This window comes from Pygocentrus nattereri, chromosome 2, assembly GCF_015220715.1.
Source record: "Pygocentrus nattereri isolate fPygNat1 chromosome 2, fPygNat1.pri, whole genome shotgun sequence".
In the NCBI taxonomy this organism is placed as follows: domain Eukaryota; kingdom Metazoa; phylum Chordata; class Actinopteri; order Characiformes; family Serrasalmidae; genus Pygocentrus; species Pygocentrus nattereri.
The window spans coordinates 13,315,769-13,337,162 of record NC_051212.1 but is presented as its reverse complement, the minus strand read 5'-3'; the positions used below and the strand labels follow the sequence as shown (position 1 = coordinate 13,337,162).

The 21,394-nt window shown below is 38.8% G+C and overlaps 1 protein-coding gene across 8 annotated transcripts in view; it reads right to left on the bottom strand.

Annotated features, from left to right (window-relative positions):
- Positions 1–21,394, bottom strand: part of LOC108436868 (adhesion G protein-coupled receptor L2-like) — a 172,879-nt gene that overhangs the window by 98,436 nt on the left and 53,049 nt on the right. For all 8 annotated transcript variants that reach the window (XM_037547743.1, XM_037530822.1, XM_037547748.1 and 5 more), the window contains exon 3: positions 4,257–4,470. In XM_037547743.1, the coding sequence (XP_037403640.1) occupies positions 4,257–4,470 (214 nt within the window). The remainder of the gene's footprint in view (positions 1–4,256; positions 4,471–21,394) is intronic.

Here is a 21,394-nt window from a genome sequence, read left to right as displayed (position 1 = left end):
GCACTGGCAATGTCAGCCGCACAGAAGCTCTGAGTCAAGTGGCAGAATCATATAGGATGAGACAGCTGGCTTATTCTAAATGGCTAAATTGATATCAAGGTGAGTCCCTCATGTACTTGAGGTATGAAAGTGCATTAGCGCATAATTATGGGCACAAAGAGGGTTTTCTCTCAAGTGCAGCTTTATTTCAGCTGAGCCAAACTTCTGAACTTGTCTAGCCAACTTTGATTGAGTTTAACTCGTACAAGTTGGGAGGCATTACTTTTGCTTTTCTACACTATTGAAACGGTTAGAAACGGATAAATAAACACCCTTTGTTGTAATAATACCTTTTCAGCAACTTCACATCATAATCAAACATCAGTAATAGTTATTTTAAAGTCCTTTAGACACTCAAATCAACTAACCAGAGGGTTGTTTGACTGACCAACTTGAAACATGTTGACATTAAATAAGTTTACATGAAATAGACAAAAATGAATGACAATATATTGAAATGAATGAAAACGTTTATTTAAATCCAAAGAGAATTTCATTCTAATGAAACCCAATCAATTTCTCCAATTGTTCCAATTTTGTTCCATACAAAATTAAACTTTACGTTAACCTAACACAGTTTACAGGCTGTAGCCTCTCTGAGTGAATGAAAATGTGTGGCATCAATCAATTTCTTACAATTTCATACAATGGACTTTTCTGAGTGTTAGAACTTGCAGTGTATAACATAATTATTAAGCAGATTAAACAGATTAAGCCATTGATCTCAAGATGCCATATGATGCCTTATGAAGTAAATTATACTATACTGACATATGAGCTGTTAAAAAGTGATGTACATTCTGTCCATTTATGTTTTGAGACATGCTGTCAAGAATTCAATAGTTTTACTAGTTATTACTACAACCATTACAACTATAACTACTAGTATAACTAGTTATTCTGACTAACAGTATTTTGCCAAAAAAAAAACAGCAGTGAAAACATTCAAATAAACAGTTTCTGTAAAAGGTAATCAAAACGTTGTTTCTGTAAATTAAAACATCCATTTTTTTCTATCCATTTTCTAATCCACTTAAAACAGCAGTGTTAAAATAAAGTATATCACTGCTGTCAGAACAAAACCTCGTCTTTTCATTTTGTAATTTTTAATTTTTTGGCATTTGTGATTTTTGACTTACATTAAGAGTATGTTTTTTACTTCTGCTGTACAGTTATCATTTTGTATGTTTTTACATGTATTTAATCTTAAAAAAAGCTTTAAATAAAAAGTATTGGCATTTTTATTATAGGTTTTAAATTTCATTCCAACACTGAGTCTCTGCCTTACAAGTTCCTTCAGAATGATGCATCACAACAGTGTTATAAATGGAACAGATATCTGTTTAGGTTAAGTTACCTTATTTCAAAACAGTGTCATTTCCTTCATAAAACTTCTTGTTGTACTGTAATTTGTAATTACTGCAATTGCTGTTACCAAAATGTCTTGGTCTCTGTGTACAAACACATTTTAAAGTTTAAAATGTGCACTTTCTACAAAACCTCTCTGCTTAATTCCTCTGCATGAGCCAGGATTAAGAAATAAATAATAGCGAATCACACCATGCTGTTTTCATCACTACTTTTAAGCACTAAAACTGCTGTCGTTACAGCCCTGCTCCTCAAGTCTTTCCAAAGTCAGTAAATGCTCCGCAGTCTTGAGGGGAAAAAAAATAAAAACGTGCTTAATTGTGAGCAGCGGAAACCTCCGAAACCAGCAGTGGGTGGAGCTGCCACAAAGTGTCAATTATAACCTAAAACTGCCCATGGGAACATGTGCGGTACACAGTATTTGAACAAAGCAATGAGAGGACACACATTTACAGGCTTTCATTTGTCTCCTCTAAGAAGGACAGGCAATGAATATTAATGCCAAGGACTGATGTAAGAGTGGGACTGTTAAACGTCCATCTGACTTCATTGTATGGTAATGTTTCACAGACGGGTACTGACTGCCGTGGAACTGCTAATCCTCAACGGCAAATGCAAAAAGCATGTGTCTTTTCTTTGAAAAAGAAAAGCTTGAAAATCAGGTCAGGTAATGTTTTTCCTAATAATCAACAGGTCCGGTTTAGTCTGAACACAACTGTAGTTCTAGATCTTCTGTCTGAGGTTTGTATTTCTTTTGCTGTGGATATAAAAGCAGGCATTAGAGAAGCGTCTATTCCTCAAGTCCTCTAAAAACCAGCTACAATGTCACGTTTCCAGGCCTTTAACTATGGCCTAAAATAGGGGCTTTGCCTGCATCACACAATTCATGGCACTGGGCTTTAACTGGAAGGCAGCAGCTACACCGCGGGTTAGCACTGCTTTTTCACCAGACGAGCAGCGTCGGCCGTGCCTTATGAAATGTTAATATCTGGGGTGCTTTAAATATACACCATCACAGCTAGCAGCAGCAGAGAGTTCCCAGTGCTGTGAATGTGTGCGTGAGTGTGTGTGCATATATGGGTGTGTGTGTGTGTGTGTGTGTAGTCTGGCAGCAACACAAGAATGTCCTGAGAGAGTAGGAGCAAGCACAAGTGTCACAAATATAAATGGTTTGAGAGGAGAGCATTACTCAGGGCTGCAGCCTATGCCACTGCCGCTGAGAACGCAGCTCTGAACAAAGAAAAGCAGCTTTTCAACCTGTAAGGAAATAGCTCAGGAAACGGCTGCATGAGTCCTGTGTAGAGTTAGCGTTTAAGTGATGAACTCCAGCTATTTTTTTAGAAAGATGTACAGCAGTAGAACCTGTACACCTTTATTTAGGTATGAGTTTTGCTATTCATGATTAAAAATGCAAGTACAGATACAATTACATAGATATGCAGTGTAAATTCCATTTACAGTCTGAATGGTCTGGTTTTATTCTGCACGTCTACATTTTTCTGATATTTTGATGTTAATAAAGAAAACTTGGACCTGCATTCCTGTAAAGCTGAATTGAAACAATGTTGCAAACTGATATATATATATAGTTGAATTTGAATTATTATAGGATTAGTTACAGCTTTACTAACGGAATATTTAGTCATCCCTTAAAAATTCCTTGGGGTTAGTAATGTTGGTTTGTGCAAACATCCATGTGTAATTATGTAATTACATGGGTAATTACAAAGTTATGCAACATAAAATGCCTATACAATCTGTATTGTCTGGTTTGAGTCTGCACATCTGAATTTTCTTTTGTTTTGATGTAATCAAAAGAAGAAAAAGCTGATGAAGTTGAAAATAATGTTGCAAACTGCTGTATAAATAAATTTGTATTTGAATCATTATGACCTTTTATATCAATGTTTAGCCAACCTTTAGAAAAAAGGCTAGTAGTATTATTAATGTTGTTTTACATAATTTTCTTTTATAATTATGTAATTACATAGATAATTACATAGGTATGCAATGTAAATTCAGTTACAATCTGATATATAAAATTTAATTTAAACGATTGTAACATTAGTTAACATGATTAATCAAACTTTTATTTAATCCTTAGAAACCAAGAATAATTCTGTTTGCTATACATTCAGTTTACACTGCATATTAACTTTATAATAGCAATTAACATATTCACAGGTTCAAGCCTGTATATCTGACTTTTTTTTGTTTGATTCATGTCAAAAAAATGTATGGCAATATTTTTTTCTTTCCATGAAAGACAACTTTTTATCAAATTCATATCAATAAAGCGTCACATTTTCTACTGACAAACACAAGTGTGGTCAAATTTGAAAGCTTACGATCTGGACAGTCAACCGAATTTCTCTGCTTGGTTCACTGAGCTATGAGTGAGAAATAATTTATATCAAAATACGCAACACTTTCATTATCAGCTGCAATTACTGTGACCTCTGAAGCTCAAAAGGCCTCTAATAACTCAACTAATTGGGACAACATTCATTTTGTTTCCCCGGTTATTCCCCCAGCCCTCATTTTCACCTCTATAATACATGTCTTCAGGATTGTTCTGGAAGCTTCCTAGCCTATATATTCTTTGAAATGATTGTGTTCAGGTGCACCTTGTGAAAGAACCTTTTAGTGATCAGTGAGTGGATGGTGGAATTCAGGTTTGTTTACGTTACCCTTAGCAGACAGTACCATACTGACTACCACCAAATGAAAAAAAAAGCCCTGCCATACTTAAAGAGGTTCAGAATGACGCTCTATCTAGGAACAAATCTGAAGTCAGGAAATGGAGTCCACATTTGCACTCTGTGTGATGCTTGGCACGCAGCCTTTACCTTTGAGATATGATTTTGTAGGCATCTGGGAGGTAGCAGTTGATGTTTTCCATCTGGAAAGGGTCAGCGTCGCAGATCTTGTCGTCTGTACGGCCGTAGTTTGCCGTCTCGATCATAATGACATCGCTCCCTGGGCAGCGGAGGTCAATGGGGTAACCCTCGCACGACAGCTCTCTGCGCACCAGGCCAAACGGGAGCGCCGCTCGACTGAACGCTGCAAAACAGAACACGGACCCAGAAGTTAGCGAGGGTGGAACTGTAGAACGGCGATCAGAGCAGAACAATGTATACCTGAAGCTGTCAAATCACCATCTAATTAATTCTGTCAGGGGTTGTTTTTGTCAAATCACTTTGACAATTTTTTCAAGTGCTCCCACGTCGTTTTACGTCTGCTAATACTGGTTGTTCTATGTTATCCTTATGACTCTATGCACCTAAGCTCCTAGCAAAAAGAGTTCTTTGAAAAGTGGTTTTTATCATAGAGAAGAACTATTTGACCATCCAAAAGAAGCATTTATGCATTCAGATGGTTCTTTGAGTGTTCATGTTTCCATATTGAACCACTGCCTTTACTGTTAAACCGTTAAAGAGTGTACATTCATGACTGTGCACCTTCCAATCACATATTCTTAGGAAAAAAAGGTTTTAAATAGTTCTTGGCTTGGACGTACAGTTCTGTGAAAACCTTTAATTGGTTTAGAACCTTGATATAAGGGTTCTTCACACACACCTCTCAAAAATGCCTTTTTAAAGAAGCATTCAATGAAAGATTGAGCGACGTTTTCTTTTACAGTCCTCAAAACATCTACGTATTAACCGAGTAAGAGTGAGGTACTAGGTAACCTAGGTAACTGACATAAGAGCTGTTAAAAAGTAGTAAGTCCAAAGCACTAGGTCATTTTACATAAGTACACATATAATAAGTGTGTAAACCAAGTTTACACTGAAATCTCCAGCAGGTTGTAGATATTAACTCAGTGAGTGTGTGGTATAAATTCCAAAGTTATGTGGTATTATTTTTGAGTAAAATCATAGTCAGTACCAAGACTAAATGAGATTGAATTGACTAACAGGTTCTGGAAGCTGAGAAAGGGTGTAGTACAATATCTCATAATTCTTTGGAAAGGCCTGATGCTACATACAGTACAAACACAATACATTTCAACATCATGCATTTGTTTGGGAAAGTAAATTGAAAATGATGTAGAATTGGAGGAAAATGACAGAAGAAAGTAAGAGTAAAGTAAATTGTAATGTCTCAGTCAAACGGATGAATATTTGCTCTCTTTTACAGCCCAGATTCAATATTACTTATAGCTAACAGACAGGTATATACTGTATAGAGCTATTTGCCTGTAATCTGCTTACATCATACATCTACCTGGTGTTTTTATTCCCACAAAAAATACACAGTACAGTGGAGTTTGTATCAAATATTTACCCAATTAAAACTTAGAACCTGCTGAGTAATTTAGTGGGGCTGTCTTGGAATTTATCATCATGTTACCATAAATAATTCCTCTGCAGCTTGTATTTCACCTGGTTAGTACTGGGAACTTAAGGTTGACAAAAGTAGCAACATTTCAAAGAACCCTTTTCAGCATCATTTGCTGAGTTTATTGCCAAATAATGTCTTTTGAATATAATTTGCTGAACAGGTAACCACACAGATTACATCCATCGCAATACATGCCAATTGCCAAGTAAACAAATTCAGCCAATCCAATGACAAAACACTGTTACTGCAATCTAGTGTGTATTTTGGGATGGCCCAACAATCCCACAGTTCCACATCTACTTTATAGGTAGATGCTAGACTGACTGCCAAGTTAGCCACGGTGATGTTTACTCGTCCTTCTGCACCTGGAGATAAGCTCTACCTCCACTGCTACTTAAATACAAGATAAAAAACAATGTAGGACACAAAATCAACACTGATTATGTTTTCCTTTCACTTCATATTTTAAATTATCTAGATACAAGGACTGGAAAAGTAACTGCCCATCAAATACTTAAGCTCTGCAACTTAAGCTTTATTATATGAGCTGTATAAGCTTTCCGGACAAGACGCATCCTCGAGCCGTTAAAAGTAAAAACAATCCCCGGCTGGAAATTCTACTTTTCTTCATTTAACCATGGAAATATCCTTAGATGCCAATAAACAATGATAAGCAAAGATTATTTTCCACTCTTGAGTCTTGAGAACACTGTCCTCATATTATTTGAAGAGGTATGGCACGCTGAGCTTCCCAAGGCACATCACCAACACGACCTGGAAAGAGAAATGTTATCAGCGTACTGTGTGTAGCGCTTTCACCATAGGTAAGGGTATTTAATGGTTTACTGACGTTGAGAAACGAGCATGTTATCTTACCCGTTACCATGAAAATGTAATGTGAGTATCTAAAGTCTGACTCTCAACACTGTTAACAAAATGGTAACAATAACAATGTCAGAAGAAGAGAAACAAGACACCGCCGACTGTCGTCCAGCAAAACAAACTTTTTCATTTGCCCATCAATGACTTCACAGTCGTTTCACCTCAGCGGCATCACGAACATGCATTTTAATTTGTGTTTGAAACCGATACGGGGGCGCACGTGATGTGCAGTTGTTTCTGTCCACATGGATTTCACACAGACAGACAATTAAATAGACGTTAGTGAGCGTCCTTCATGGTCAGCTCACTAGCACAAACAGTATCTCTTTCAAACTGGCCATGGAGATAATGTAATGCACTAAGGCTGTGTTCTGCTACGGCTGCGATTTCGGACAAAATGAAAGTCTTGGCCATGCTTACCGAATCTGAACGAGAAAAACAGAGAAGGGGATGTTGTGGAAAAGTTAAAGTGAGGGAAGAAAAAAGCTCCTTGAGCAACAGACAAAGCACATAACCCCGTTTGGCTAGTTTTCTGATGAAGATGAAAGGCTTCACCGTTTTTTTTGTTTTTTTTTTCCCATGAAAGGTCATGCTGCAGATGTACACTACGAGACGGGCACTTTGAAGATGTGAGAATCAATCAAATCAGTCAAATTAATGCTGGAAGCACACATCTACATATTTCCTTTGGAAAAAAAGAAAGACAGAGGAGCTTCGAGGATCATAGCGTCAAAAAAATATAAACTGGGAGCTACCAAAGCTTCAAACAGGTTCATAAGACGAAGACCGAGCTAATTAACTGGAAAAGAAATAATACTACAATATCACAATCTTCAGCAAAGACTCTCAAATATCTAACAATGCTTGATTTAATGGCAGATTAATGATGATAATACAGGAATTATAGCAAAAGTTGCAATGACTTGCATCACATATGGCTGTTGTTATCACAATAATGGCTTTTGCAATATTGCAATTTGCAAATAGGCCATTTGGTAACACTTTATTTTGGGTGGTCCTTTGTTGATGATTAATAAACAGATTATCAGGAACACAACAACAGCATATCAGTGAAGCAGCAGTAGTGCAGCATTTGAAAACACTGAGGTAAATTTCTTGAAGATGTTCTGTTGATAGAGGACACACATTCAGTAGATGTGTTGTTAATATGTTACTTCCATTATGCAAACCTAACCTTACCAATCTTAACCAAAAACTAACCCTCACCCTGGTCCTAATCCCAACCCTAACCACAACCTCAATCAAAAACCTAATTCTAACCCTCACCCTGGTCCTAATCCCAACCCTAACCATAAGCTTAACCAAAAACCTAATCCTAACCCACACCCTGGTCCTAATCCCAACTCTAACCTTAACCTCAAGCCAAAACTCAATCCTAACCCTCACCCTGGTCCTAATCCCAACCCTAACCATAACCTCAACACAGAACCCAATCCTAATCCTCAAAATGGTCTTAATTCTAAACCTAACCTTAACCGAAACTTAATCCAGGATACGTGTGGGTTCACTGGAGGGTTTGGACAGTAAATAGAACAGCTACATATTGTAAATAGACAGCTACATAACAGCTACATATTGTAAATAGACAGCTACATAACAGCTACATATTGTAAATAGACAGCTACGTAACAGCTACATATTGTAAATAGACAGCTACATAACAGCTACATATTGTAAATAGACAGTTACGTAACAGCTACATATTGTAAATAGACAGTTACGTAACAGCTACATATTGTAAATAGACAGTTACGTAACAGCTACATATTGTAAATAGACTGCTACGTAACAGCTACATATTGTAAATAGACAGTTACGTAACAGCTACATATTGTAAATAGACAGCTACGTAACAGCTACATATTGTAAATAGACAGTTACGTAACAGCTACATATTGTAAATAGACAGTTACGTAACAGCTACATATTGTAAATAGACAGTTACGTAACAGCTACATATTGTAAATAGACTGCTACGTAACAGCTACATATTGTAAATAGACAGCTACATAACAGCTACATATTGTAAATAGACAGCTACGTAACAGCTACATATTGTAAATAGACAGTTACGTAACAGCTACATATTGTAAATAGACAGCTACGTAACAGCTACATATTGTAAATAGACAGTTACGTAACAGCTACATATTGTAAATAGACAGTTACGTAACAGCTACATATTGTAAATAGACAGTTACGTAACAGCTACATATTGTAAATAGACAGCTACGTAACAGCTACATATTGTAAATAGACTGCTACATAACAGCTACATATTGTAAATAGACAGCTACGTAACAGCTACATATTGTAAATAGACAGCTACATAACAGCTACATATTGTAAATAGACAGCTACATAACAGCTACATATTGTAAATAGACAGCTACGTAACAGCTACATATTGTAAATAGACAGCTACGTAACAGCTACATATTGTAAATAGACAGCTACATAACAGCTACATATTGTAAATAGACAGCTACATAACAGCTACATATTGTAAATAGACAGCTACGTAACAGCTACATATTGTAAATAGACAGCTACGTAACAGCTACATATTGTAAATAGACAGCTACGTAACAGCTACATATTGTAAATAGACAGCTACGTAACAGCTACATATTGTAAATAGACAGCTACGTAACAGCTACATATTGTAAATAGACAGTTACGTAACAGCTACATATTGTAAATACTGTGACACCTGGTTACGTCACCACCACTGTAAAGAATTAACACGTTTCTTCACAATGAACCATTTCATATCAAACCATTCTGAATGACTTCCTCTCCTCTGCTGAATGATGTAGAGATTTAGTCAAATCTAAGCCTGTTTTAATGTGTTTCAAATATACGGAAAGACATATCACAACTGCAATAGTATAGCACCGTAGTTTTGCCCATATCATGCAGCCCTTTAGGACCACAATGATACTTGCTATGGCTAATACAATCAGAATATCATACTATTAGTGAGCTTGTGCCATGAACAGAAACCCACCTTCTAACCTCTATTCTCAATCTCCAAACCAGCGCCAGTCTTCATAAGCAATGGCAGCTGAAAATGCTGAAAGCTTCCAAGTGAGTGTAATACATCTTTCATTGTTGCTTACAGGTTTTTACTGTATGTCATTTTGTACCACTAGAGTACAAAAGTGTGTGAGATAGAGGAAGAGTTATGTGAAAGGGAAAGAAAACTGGGGTGGGCAGAGAGAGAGAGAGAGAAAGAAAGAGAGAGAGAGGGAGAACATGAATCCTAGCCGCATGAAGTGTAATTTAATCTATTTTACAGTCGTGCCGATCGAAGGAGGGACTGTCTGGAGTCCACACAGGAGGAAAAATCTATACGCTGCGCTGTGCAGCCGTGAGTGCAGCCAAACAGCCCTGCTTAGAGGAAAATTAACTATTTTGCTCAATTGTGTTCGCCTTCAACAAATGATTTGAAAAAGTCTTTTTTTTTCTTCAGTATTTGTGAAGCATTAACATGCCAAGCAGCTACTACTTCAGGTAAAGGAAAAGAAGGAAGGTAAAGGAAAGAAAGAAAGAAAGAAAGAAAGAAAGAAAGAAAGAAAGAAAGAAAGAAAGAAAGAAAGAAAGAAAGAAAGACAGAAAGAAAGAAAGAAAGAAAGAAAGAAAGAAAGAAAGAAAGAAAGAAAGAAAGAAAAATGCAGTGCCGCTTGAAAGAGTTAAAGTTTTCTAAGAAAAGCTGCATGAGGACAGAAGAAAAGAAAGAAAGAAAGAAAGAAAGAAAGAAAGAAAGAAAGAAAGAAAGAAAGAAAGAAAGAAAGCTTGCAGAGCCTTATGCTGTACAGTTTGCAGTTCAGGTATGCTAAACAGTGGCTAATGCAGATATGAAAAAATGCACAAGAGATAGAAAAAAAAAGAGAAAGAAAGAAAGAAAGAAAGAAAGAAAGAAAGAAAGAAAGAAAGAAAGAAAGAAAGAAAAATGCAGTGCCACTTAAAAGACTTCAAGAAAAGCTGCATGAGGACAAAAGAAAGAAAGAAAGAAAGAAAGAAAGAAAGAAAGAAAGAAAGAAAGAAAGAAAGCTTTGTATGCAGTGTATAGTGTGCAGGGCAGATTAGCATAGTGGCTAATTTAAGTAGCAAATATGGCTTATTCATGTAGCGCAAATGCACCAGAGCAAGAAAGAAAGAAAGACACTTGCACCCTCTTGTACGGTGGTCTCTGCAGCTCAGGTTTGGTAAGTGGCTACTAGCTGAAACGCAGGAGAGGAGACAGGCAAAGAGAGAAAGAACAAAGACGCAGAAAGGGACTCCGTGTGTTGAGATTGCAGCGCCATACGCAGAGCAGAGCAGAGCAGAGCAGGTTTGATATGAAGCTGAAAACACAGGAAGGTGCTGCAGTTCGCCTCCGCTTCAGAAAGCATAAGGAGACTGAATGAACTGTCAATAATCACAGTTGTTAGCAGCAACCCTCAGTCCCGAGGGGGGCAGCTGCCATTTGTGTTTTCTGCTCCGTGCTCCTCAATTAGCCTCCTCTCAGCCTGTTGCCTCGGCGGGGAAAAAAAAAGAAAAGAGAAAAACGCACTGCTCTTTTTCACAGAGCCATTCATTCTCCAGGCCTGCCATGTAAACCAACTCACTTAGCGCCCTGTCTCTAATTACCCCAGTTCAGTACAGTGCCGACCCAACACACTGTGTGAACACATGCACACACAAACACACATACTTTCACACTCAGCGCAACAGCTGACCATCGCTCACAACGCTGACGAGCACGGCATCATGAGATGACCGCTCTGATCTCCTCTGCTGTGGCCATGGAGATGCTGAGCAACTCAATTTATCCTGTATGAGCTGGTTTTTATTGTGTTTCAGGAATAAACAGACTCCCTTTCCAGGCGCAAATTAGCCTTAGTCTTAGATCGTGCTCTTCAAGGTTTACTGGCTTAAAAATTACATCTTGAGAAACTATGTGAACTATGTGAAGATCACATCCTATTTGCTTAAAGGAGGAATTCAGCAAAAATCACACTTAGAGTAGCCAAAAGTCCCAAAGTCCAGGCTGCAGCTGAGGTAGGCTGCACTTCTTGGTTGCAATGTCATAGAAAGCCCTTCCAAAGTGAACGACCCTTTGTTTACAGCTTAGAAATGCAGCCTACATTCTGAGCGATTTCAGGCCTTTGGTTACCCATAGTTCTGTGCACACTAATAATGCAAAAAGAAAAAAAAATAGCACCATGAAAATAACGGAGAACAAAGCCTTTGGAGCAGAGTTTGTTTTAAAAAATGTAAGTTGTTCATATCCTAGAATTCATCTTCGTTACCTTATATAGTGTAAAGTGACTGATCAATTAAAGCATTCACCTATATATCATATACTGTCCATACATTATATATATGTGTGTGTCTGTGTGTGAGAGTGTGTGTGTGTATATATATATATATATATATATATATAAGTATTTGTATATATGTAGCATATCGCACTACATAAGAACATCTCTTCTTTCCATGAAGAAATGAAAAAGCAACAAATAAAATGCAACAGGTTCCATTTTCTCTCACCACTTCCCTCACAAGTTTCGTGCCAGAATTGCAAGTTCTGTCCTACCGAGGACCCGTCCTGTCTTACCTCAGCTGCAGCCTAGACCTTGGAAACAGTGTTCCTCATCCATAATGTAGTCAATTAGCCGAGACCTGTGTTCGAAGTTTGCTTTATTTTGCACTGGAGCTGCGAGGCTAATAAAAAGTCATAAAAGCATTGTTTTAACTTAACAGTAAGTAGTTCTCAAATAAATTCTTATGCAGTTTCGGACACAATGTAACACACTGTTATCTATGATTATACAACAGTTAGTTCCAATGGCACAATCAAATTGGTTGAGAAGTGCTGTAACTTGTGATACATTGTGATAACTGTTCAATTTTTCACAATGAATGTATAATTCCACTGACTGTCGGTGACTCTCTTTACTACAGCTATGTTTATTCTCCAGCACATACAAAACCAGAAACTGAGATATTAGATAATACTTGACCTGCAGTCCATTAGCCAAATTTGGAGGGTATGTGGCAGCTTAGGAAGCATTTCAGTCAGCTGTGATAGCAGAACAGCTAAACAAATTGGCTATTTGGTGTTTGAGCCTTTGTTTTTGTTTTGTGTTTGTCCATTTTAGAAGTGAATGCCTCATGAGCACCTAAAAAGCATGAAATGTATAAATTCCACTTGTGAGAATGGCTGGCACATTGGCTTTGAAAACAGAGCTCACTGTACTGTAATGTACCACTTTCTTCAGGCTTCAGATTGTCTAACCGAACACTCTACTGGAAGACCACAGCAGAGGTCAGAGAGAAGCGCAGTCTGAGAAAAATAACCCAGATAAAGTAGCACTGTAGAAAGGCTGACATCTGTGTAGGAAAGCAATATCCCTTCAAAAGACATACTAATCCTCTGAGAGGCTAGAGTTATAGTTATTGTCATTTTTCCTTATTTGAATAAACCAAATGAATTCATATGCAATTACATATAATTACATAGTTATTACATAGTTAAGTTAATTACATTGTTAGTTACATAATGAAGTAATTAATTTTACATTCTGTACTGAGAAGTGTAAAGATGCCCTTCAAACTTAGCAAACAGGGCTAATAACATGGCCAAATATAAAGTATGGTGTTTCCCCAAACCGGTACACAAAAACAACTTTTCGAATCTATATTTCTCCTCTACTTATAAACATAAATGTAGTACTGACTGAAAGTTCAGCATCTGAAATTCTGACAGAATCTCCCGCTTGTATTCTTGAGCTACAGGTAAAACAAAAGTTAGACGTCACTCTCTGTAACGGATTTCATAGCGATTTTTTCAAAGTTTACATTTGCTACGCCTCTGGTCCACTGCATATGTGACCGAACCAAACAAAGAAAATGGTCCACCGTTTTGGTTGCTGCCCCAGCTGACTACAGCTATCCATAACTGCAATAAAGAGCTGTCGAGAATAGAGCCTGAGCTAACCCAGGCCCCTCCCTTGCTTCACCACAAAGACTGATGAATAGCTAGATGCTCGTTCCTCATGGTGGGGCGTGACAGGTTTATCACTCTTTAACGCTGTGCAGAGAGAGGGACCGTGCGTTTCATGGCTTTTCAAAACTCAGAAGAGATAAAAACAAGCCGCACATATTGCCTTTGTGCAGGACCACCCGTCACTGTGGCTCCCCCACCGTCTCCAACTCCTTCAGCAGAAAGGCTACCCGCATCCATCAAGTGCATGGGGTCTGATCGCAAACAGCTGTCAACAGAAGGCCCAGGAATTGATGAAGCCCGGTACTGGAGTACGAGCCTCCCCCGCGTAAGATGCATGTCTCCGGGGCCCGGAGGCAAGAAACAAAAGTTAAATCAATAACAGGGACAGGGGAGTATCTAGACTAACCTGGGAACCTATCTCTGACAACTAATTACAATGCCATTCAGAATCAGGCAGTCAGTTTATCAAGTCAGACCCGCAGGTTAACGTAATCCATAAGCAGCAAGCTCAAAAACACTCCACTGCTTCTGAGAGCACATCTCACTAAATCTTAACATTGCAGGCATTTTTGAAGTAGCTTAACTCACATCAACTTACATGGAATTCTGTAAGACGAAGCCTCAGAAGCTCATGGCAACTTTTTTAGTCAGTCAAACCTGCCAAAATAAGACACTTCTTAGACCCCATATAGAGCGCAGAAAACAGCTTGAGCTTCAAAACCTGTTTCTTTAGGTTCCTGTCGATTCTTACATCCCGAGCTCCGTCAGTAAATCAGAAGGGGGCAAGAGGCCTCCAACTCCTGCTTTCAGCCTTATAATAAATGAAGTGGCAAGGTCACCACTTTGTTGTACGAAAGCCCAGAATTCAACTTTAAAAATAGCCAAAAAACCCACGCTAAGACAGTTAGAACGAGCATAGCTTTACTTATAGCTGTATATTCTTATATATCCGTATAGGCTACCATACTCCTTTTGTAAGAAGATTGGGAATAGCCTCGGCTGAGTTCTATTCAATTCCAAGCACCTGCATGGTCCTACAAACACAGCCAAGTCTTGAGCAGCACATTGCCAGTAGCATTCAAAATTGGAGATAAAGAGCAAAAGGAAGAAAGAAGAAGAAGCACTGGTGCTCGCAAGTGAGCCAGACAGTGCTGCTCTCTCTATTTATTTCCCTCTGTTTTAGATTAAATCATATTAAGGGGTATCCTAGGCAATAAATAATATATGGAATGCTCAATCCAATTTGCTATGGTATCTATCCTGGCCGTGACGTAATTGGCTGTGATCTCCCACTTCTCGTGGCCTTGTTGACACGGAGCCTTATCAGGCATTCTGGTCAGTGGCTGGGAAAACGCAGCCTTTCTTATGACTCCTCTGGCCCCGCTCTCTAAGCTGCCTATTGAGCCCAGCAGCCAATACAGTCACACAATGAAGCGTACTCTGGCCACCTCCCTTTTTTTTCTTTCGGGCCATGGACCATAATTTACGGGTAAGAACTCCCACTATAATACAAATTTTGTTTTCTATCAACACCCTTGAAATTGGATGTGGCACTGGAGCTCAGATGAATGCATTTGGAAAGGGAAAAAAAAAGAAAAAAAGAAGGGAAAAAAACAACAGAGAGCGAAAAATTACAACGGGCACAGGCACGACTGCACCATTGCATTCTCAGGATATTAAGGCTGAACATGTCCACACATTGTTTTGGATCTTCATTGCTCTGGCTTGAGGAGTCAGTAACGAGCTAACGTTGACCTGTCTCTTGGATGGCCTCAGCATGTCTCGTTCAGTGGTCTGCCGCTTGGTCATTAAGACGCAAATGTTAAGTGGCCTCTGACCTCTCAAGCTTCCTTCAAGCTTCACCTCCGGAATAACAGAGTTTGGCCAAACATCAAATGTATGCAATTGTCCTCTATATCCCAAACACAGTCACTCAGCCAAGACGTATGGTTTTAGTTTTGCACTGGAGGCTAATGTAGCTACCAAGTAATGGAAGCTTACAGTCCCCAAGATTAGTATCATGCAAACTGCCTCCAACTGGGTCAAGTCAAATCTCAAATAGATTCCCTTATGTGGTTCGTCTTACTATATAACATAGTGTCATCTATAAAAATGGACTTAAGTATAGGCCAAATTCAGACTTAAAGACGTCAGGAAGTCGTGCAACAAACTAATGCAATTTGAAATAAGTATGTGATCACTTAGGTACCCAGTTTGTTCAGTGCTAACTGGTGGGCTATAAGTTTTACTACGTCTCGTCAACATTAGTCTTGTACCTCCAGCACAAAACTAAAAAAGAAAACTTCAGGCACCAACCATGGCTGATTGACTAGATGTGGTGTAAGGGGAAAACAGATTTTTGGCTGAACCATTGCTTTAAGTCCAGTCCTAGAGCTCTGGGAGGTTGAGAGAAGTCCAGCCTGCTGCTCTTGGCTAAATAGAGTGGGCGAGGGTTGGCCCCCAGACAGGGGGTCCAGGCGTCGGGCGACGCTTGTCATCCTCCATTAACGCTGCTTTGATTGGCCTTTGTGGCCGTGGAAACGGCAAACAGCTGCATGCAAATCTCCCGGCCGCCGCCCTTTCCACCCCCTGGGACCTTCTCCCATTGTCCTGGGACTTCAGCCTCTGCTGGGGATGTTTCTCAGGGGAAAGGAGGGAGAAAAGGAGGGAGAGACAGACAGGGACAGAGAAAAAGAGAGGGAGGGTGAGGGCGAGAGGCCCCCACCATGGGCTCAGCAGGAGAGCCCTCATGACTGTTAGTCTTTTTTGTTGTCATTTCATTCTGAATATTACCAGCCAGGAACATCTCGGGAAGAAAAGAAGACCCCGAGAGTTAAGCAATGCCCCCATCGGGCTCATGCCTTCATAATCCAGCGTCCTTGCAAAAGCACAGCTTACGGCACTGTATGCTGCCAGAGACAAAGTCAAGATTTTTCCAAGGGATTTAGAGAAAAGGGGGCGAAATCAAGAGCATGTTTCAGCTGCTTCTCATGCAAGAACAATGCACAACAATGCTTTGTTTCCCAGCTCCTTTCATCTTCAGCGACTAGACTTACCGCTTAGCACAACTGCTTGCTGTACAGCAAGTAATTAAACATTAAAAAAAAGAAGAATACCAGTATTATGTACCTCACAAAGAACCTTAAACTGATTTTTTGCAAAATAAAATACTGATTTCCCTTTAGCCAGAAACCAAACATTTCAACATATCTAGAAGGATCTACATAAACAAAGCTGGAAAAGTTCATGTTCAAATCTCTAATATACCTCGTTTCAAATGATGGCAACTGTGGACTTTTGATAAGGAAAGCACATTACCAAAACAATTTCAACCACATGGCTAATAAGATATGGTGCAAATCTGTGTTATTTGGGTGAGTCGCTATCACATAATAGTTGAGAACAGGCTGGATTTGTGAAGGCAGTTGTCAGCAGGAAAGTGGGATTATAACTGAGGAAATGCCTGACCGTGGTCAGGCTGTGTTGGAAGAACAATGCCACTGGCCTGCCATCTCATGTAACATTCATGCCACCTTGCACTACCTTGTGGTAAGTAGTTACTGGAGGAAGCGGAGAGACGAGATGACTAACCCTGAAGGCTAAAACCAGCCTTTCCCGGCGAGGTGCTATTGAGAAGTCTGAAATTCCGATATATGCGTTCGGAAATAGCGCGGGGGAAAAACGTGTGCGCTCCATCTGCGGCCGGAGTCCATTTTCCCCAGGCTGATCTTCCTCCAGCCGGGCTTATGTGCCACTAACAATGGCTTCGGCTCAGGTTCCAGTCACCGTTGATTTGTATTCATGACAAGGGCCTTTCTCTTCATATGGCTTCCATGCACACTTCTGCAAACCAACTCCTGCAAGACAGCCAGAGTAGGTCATGCTGTGCGTGTTGATGCATGTCTCTAGAATGGGAAGTAGGTATTCTTCGGGTGTTTTTTTTTTACTTCCCTTTTGCTTGTCTGGCTCAAACTAAGCGTGATAGAGGAAAGCGCTCAGGTAGGTCCTGCTAGCGCAGATGTAGGTCGTGCCACAGGAAGGTCCCTTGAAGAATCTACCCTCCTGATTCTGCCTTCTAACTCACAGGCAAATATGAGGGGGGCCTGCAAAGACTGGTCTCTGTCTAGCAAACTTCTATTCTTCAAAGTGAAGAGTTCCACATACTTCTGCCAACTAACAGCTGTTTTGTGGTCACAGCTGTCTTACAAGAAAAACACATTATGAACACATACACATGTTATGAATAGGAATGTGTGCAGGTCTGATGGCATCATGTGCCCCAATAAAAGCAAAGAATAGGCCTTGCAACATAAAAATGCATATTCTAGTCAAAACATGTGCACAAGGACAAGTATTGTTACTTAAAAAAATATTCAATGTTAAGTTTACAAATTAAAATAATTACTTGAGCAAAAATACAGTATTTAGTGAAAAGACCTCACAAGTAGCGAGTTACAACACAGGACAAATGTGAGCATGTGCCATCCTTCTAAAAGGAAAATTAAAGGCAACAACCAAATCAAAAATTACTGATCATAGAGGAACAACAACAAAGTGCACCACCTAACACATCTATGTAAACACCAGAGGGACGGGAGTTAATATTTTCCTGCCTTTATGCAAACAAAATAAACCACAGGACAAAAAAAAGCTTATGAGGGGAACTTAGACTCACACACCTCTAATGTGTGTTCTATCATGTGCAATGTTTATTTTACATTCAAGAAACAACACCAGTGCCTTTTTGAAGGACAGGTAGGGCAGACGTGTTGTAATAAATACGACAGCGATTAGATAATAAGACCCCCCCCAATGTGTTTATATGATTGTTTTTGAGGGAGCTCACATCTATTTTAGGGAGCTAAGCTCCTCCTGGCTCCCTTTAATTCAAATACTCATATCATATTGCTGTTGTTTTTTGTCGCTTATATTGAAGCAGATCGTGTATAGAATCAGGATTAAACTCCTTTGTTTGACAAAAAAGTTACTTGTATAAATATGTGCACGCTAATACATCCACTATATGCTTCTACTGGACTGCACAGCTTCCTTGGTTTAACTAAACAACTATAGAAACACTCAATCTACAATCTAGAACTATGACTGATCCACAGTGAGGAAAGACTATGATTTATTAAGGGGCTCATTTGCAGATTAGAACCTTCTACAAACCTAGTAATGCAAAGATATGATGATAATAACACACAGCATCCTGGCAACTGTTTTGTGATTATAGTTGACATCCCACACAAGGGAAACAAGATATATGTGACACAATCATAGAATGGGGGAGGGGCTGGCATTTTTCGTGGTATGCAAATTACAAAACACCGGAGGGAAAAGTCCAACTAGGACACTGCAAATTTGCTAGTCAACAAACTTTCCTTATGTTCAAATCCCCAACCTTGAACACGTCATCCAGAACCAACTCCACCAAACATCTGGTGTATCAAAAGGAGGCCATGTGCTGCATACGATTAGGTGCCGACCCATGCTGGCTTCCGAAAGGCAATCAATACGGTGGCCCTTATGCCAGCATCACACGCCTCCATAATCTGTGGCGCGCTTCTCTATTAATAGGGCACGTGGCCTTTAACCTTTCCTCACCATCATCACCACCGGCAGCACCTAACAAACCGAGAGCTCTTTTCTGAGCGAAGGATGAATCATAATGAACCATACGCTCATAATCCTCAGAGGATTACAAAGGTAATCCATAATAAGACTCATCACAAAACCCCACAGAATTTACAATCATTAGAAGTCTTCCAGGAAATGAGACGGCTCTACCTTATTGTATCGGCTTCTCCGTACAGAAAAATGCAGCAAGGTTCTTCACCTGAGGCACAAAACGATGGCCAAGCCATAATTCAAAGCAAAGGTTTTCATAATGACCTAATAAACTATTTTACAACAAAAATATATCTTTTTGTTCATATCAGCTCTTCAAGCAAAGCTGTAAAGGTTTAAAGCTTTGCATCTTTAAAATGTAACTGCTTTTCTCCTTCTTTCTTCTAAATTCTTATTCAGCTGGCTTTGCTCAGTCACAGTGGGAGTTGGCAGTGTTATATAAGGGGTAACAATATGTTTTGCATATCACTTGAACTCCTCTCATAATAATGATAGCGCATAATCCATGCGGTCAAGGAGGCTCAAAAAGAAAGAGTTCTGAAGAAAAGGCGAGTGAGCGCTATTGCCAAAGGAAACTGCAATGAATTATCAACAATAGAGGTACATTTCAACAGCAGGAGACAAGTGAACTATGGAAATGCTGACTGCCCCAGCAGTCTCCAGCAGGGCTTCTTTAAGACAGCAGAACAGTCAGGGATCATCTATTAATGCAGACAGAGGACAGAAAAACCCATGTAAATTAATAATATGACATCTATGATACACCTGAACAATGTGGACAAAGTACTGATGCTACTCGTTCAAAAATGTGTGCATGAAGTGACGCATCTGTTAAACACAACTCAAGTTCAGTCTACAGCCCACTCAGTCAATGGAATGTCATATCAAGGTCCACCCACCCCATCTCCATAGTAAGGCTTGTCAGTATGCCATGGATTGGACAGTGAAAGCAGCCAAGCAGTGAAAGCAACTCAATAAATTGTGTGTCTTTCTAAATTTCTCAAACCTTGCTGCCATTGCTTTGGCTATCTGGTCTATACAATGTAATTGGTATGTTTTGATGACTTGTGTGCTTATATTTGAACATTTGTGTAGACGTCATGACTAATACTGAGCTAACTAGCCATTCATTATGAGCTAAGTATCTAAATATAACATCAATTAAGTTGAAAGTAGCTGCACATTTTGACAGTCTAGATCACATCAAGAAAGGGATAGTTCAGTATGTTGGTTGCAATAATGTTTGTTTTGGCAAGTGTTTGATGATTTGCCTTGCCTTGTTGGAAAGCTTGATTTAGTGTCATTAACCTTTAGGAGATGTTTTTCATGCAATGCTGTTTAATTTTTAGAAAGTGTCTGCATCTCTGAATTCATAAAGGTTTAGTGATGTTTATAAACCTGCAAAGAGTCAGACACTTTTTTTTCCCTCTTCCAGAGTAATTTCCCTGTTCTCCATATAAATGGTATCTTTTCAAAAACAAACAAAGTGTAAGTTGCAATTAAACTGTTTTGAATAAGTGAATTCCTGGTGTTCTATCAAAGTGTTAATGATAAGGGCTGTAATGAAAATGACTGGGCTGAACAGAGAGGCCTGGACTTATTTGCAGTACTCAGTCAAATGCAATCTTGTTGGCAACTTAAAGAATTTCAGTGTTTTGCTCTTAAGTTTAAATAAAACGGATGTCCATAAGTCCATATTGGTTTACATATTTTCACATTACATATTGACAAATAATATTTTCAAAACTATTTTCAGACACTTTTTAAAAATCTTATTAAAATAGACATGATATCTATCTATCTATCTATCTATCTATATATATATATATATATATATATATATATATATATATATATATTAGCATATACATTTCCAATTTTATCTATATCAGAGCTTTTAACTACTTATTTCAGTTAGCATTAGAGTTGGCCATGCCACCTGAGTTTTCAGACTAATTTCAAATTAAAAAGGCATCTGCTTAGACAAAAAAACTTTTTCCTTGAACTTTAGTTTATACTTCCATGTTTTAAATAGATAAATTATTATATTAAATAAATTCAATTACCTTACTTAATCAACATAGGAGGTTGGACAGTTGCACCACTTGA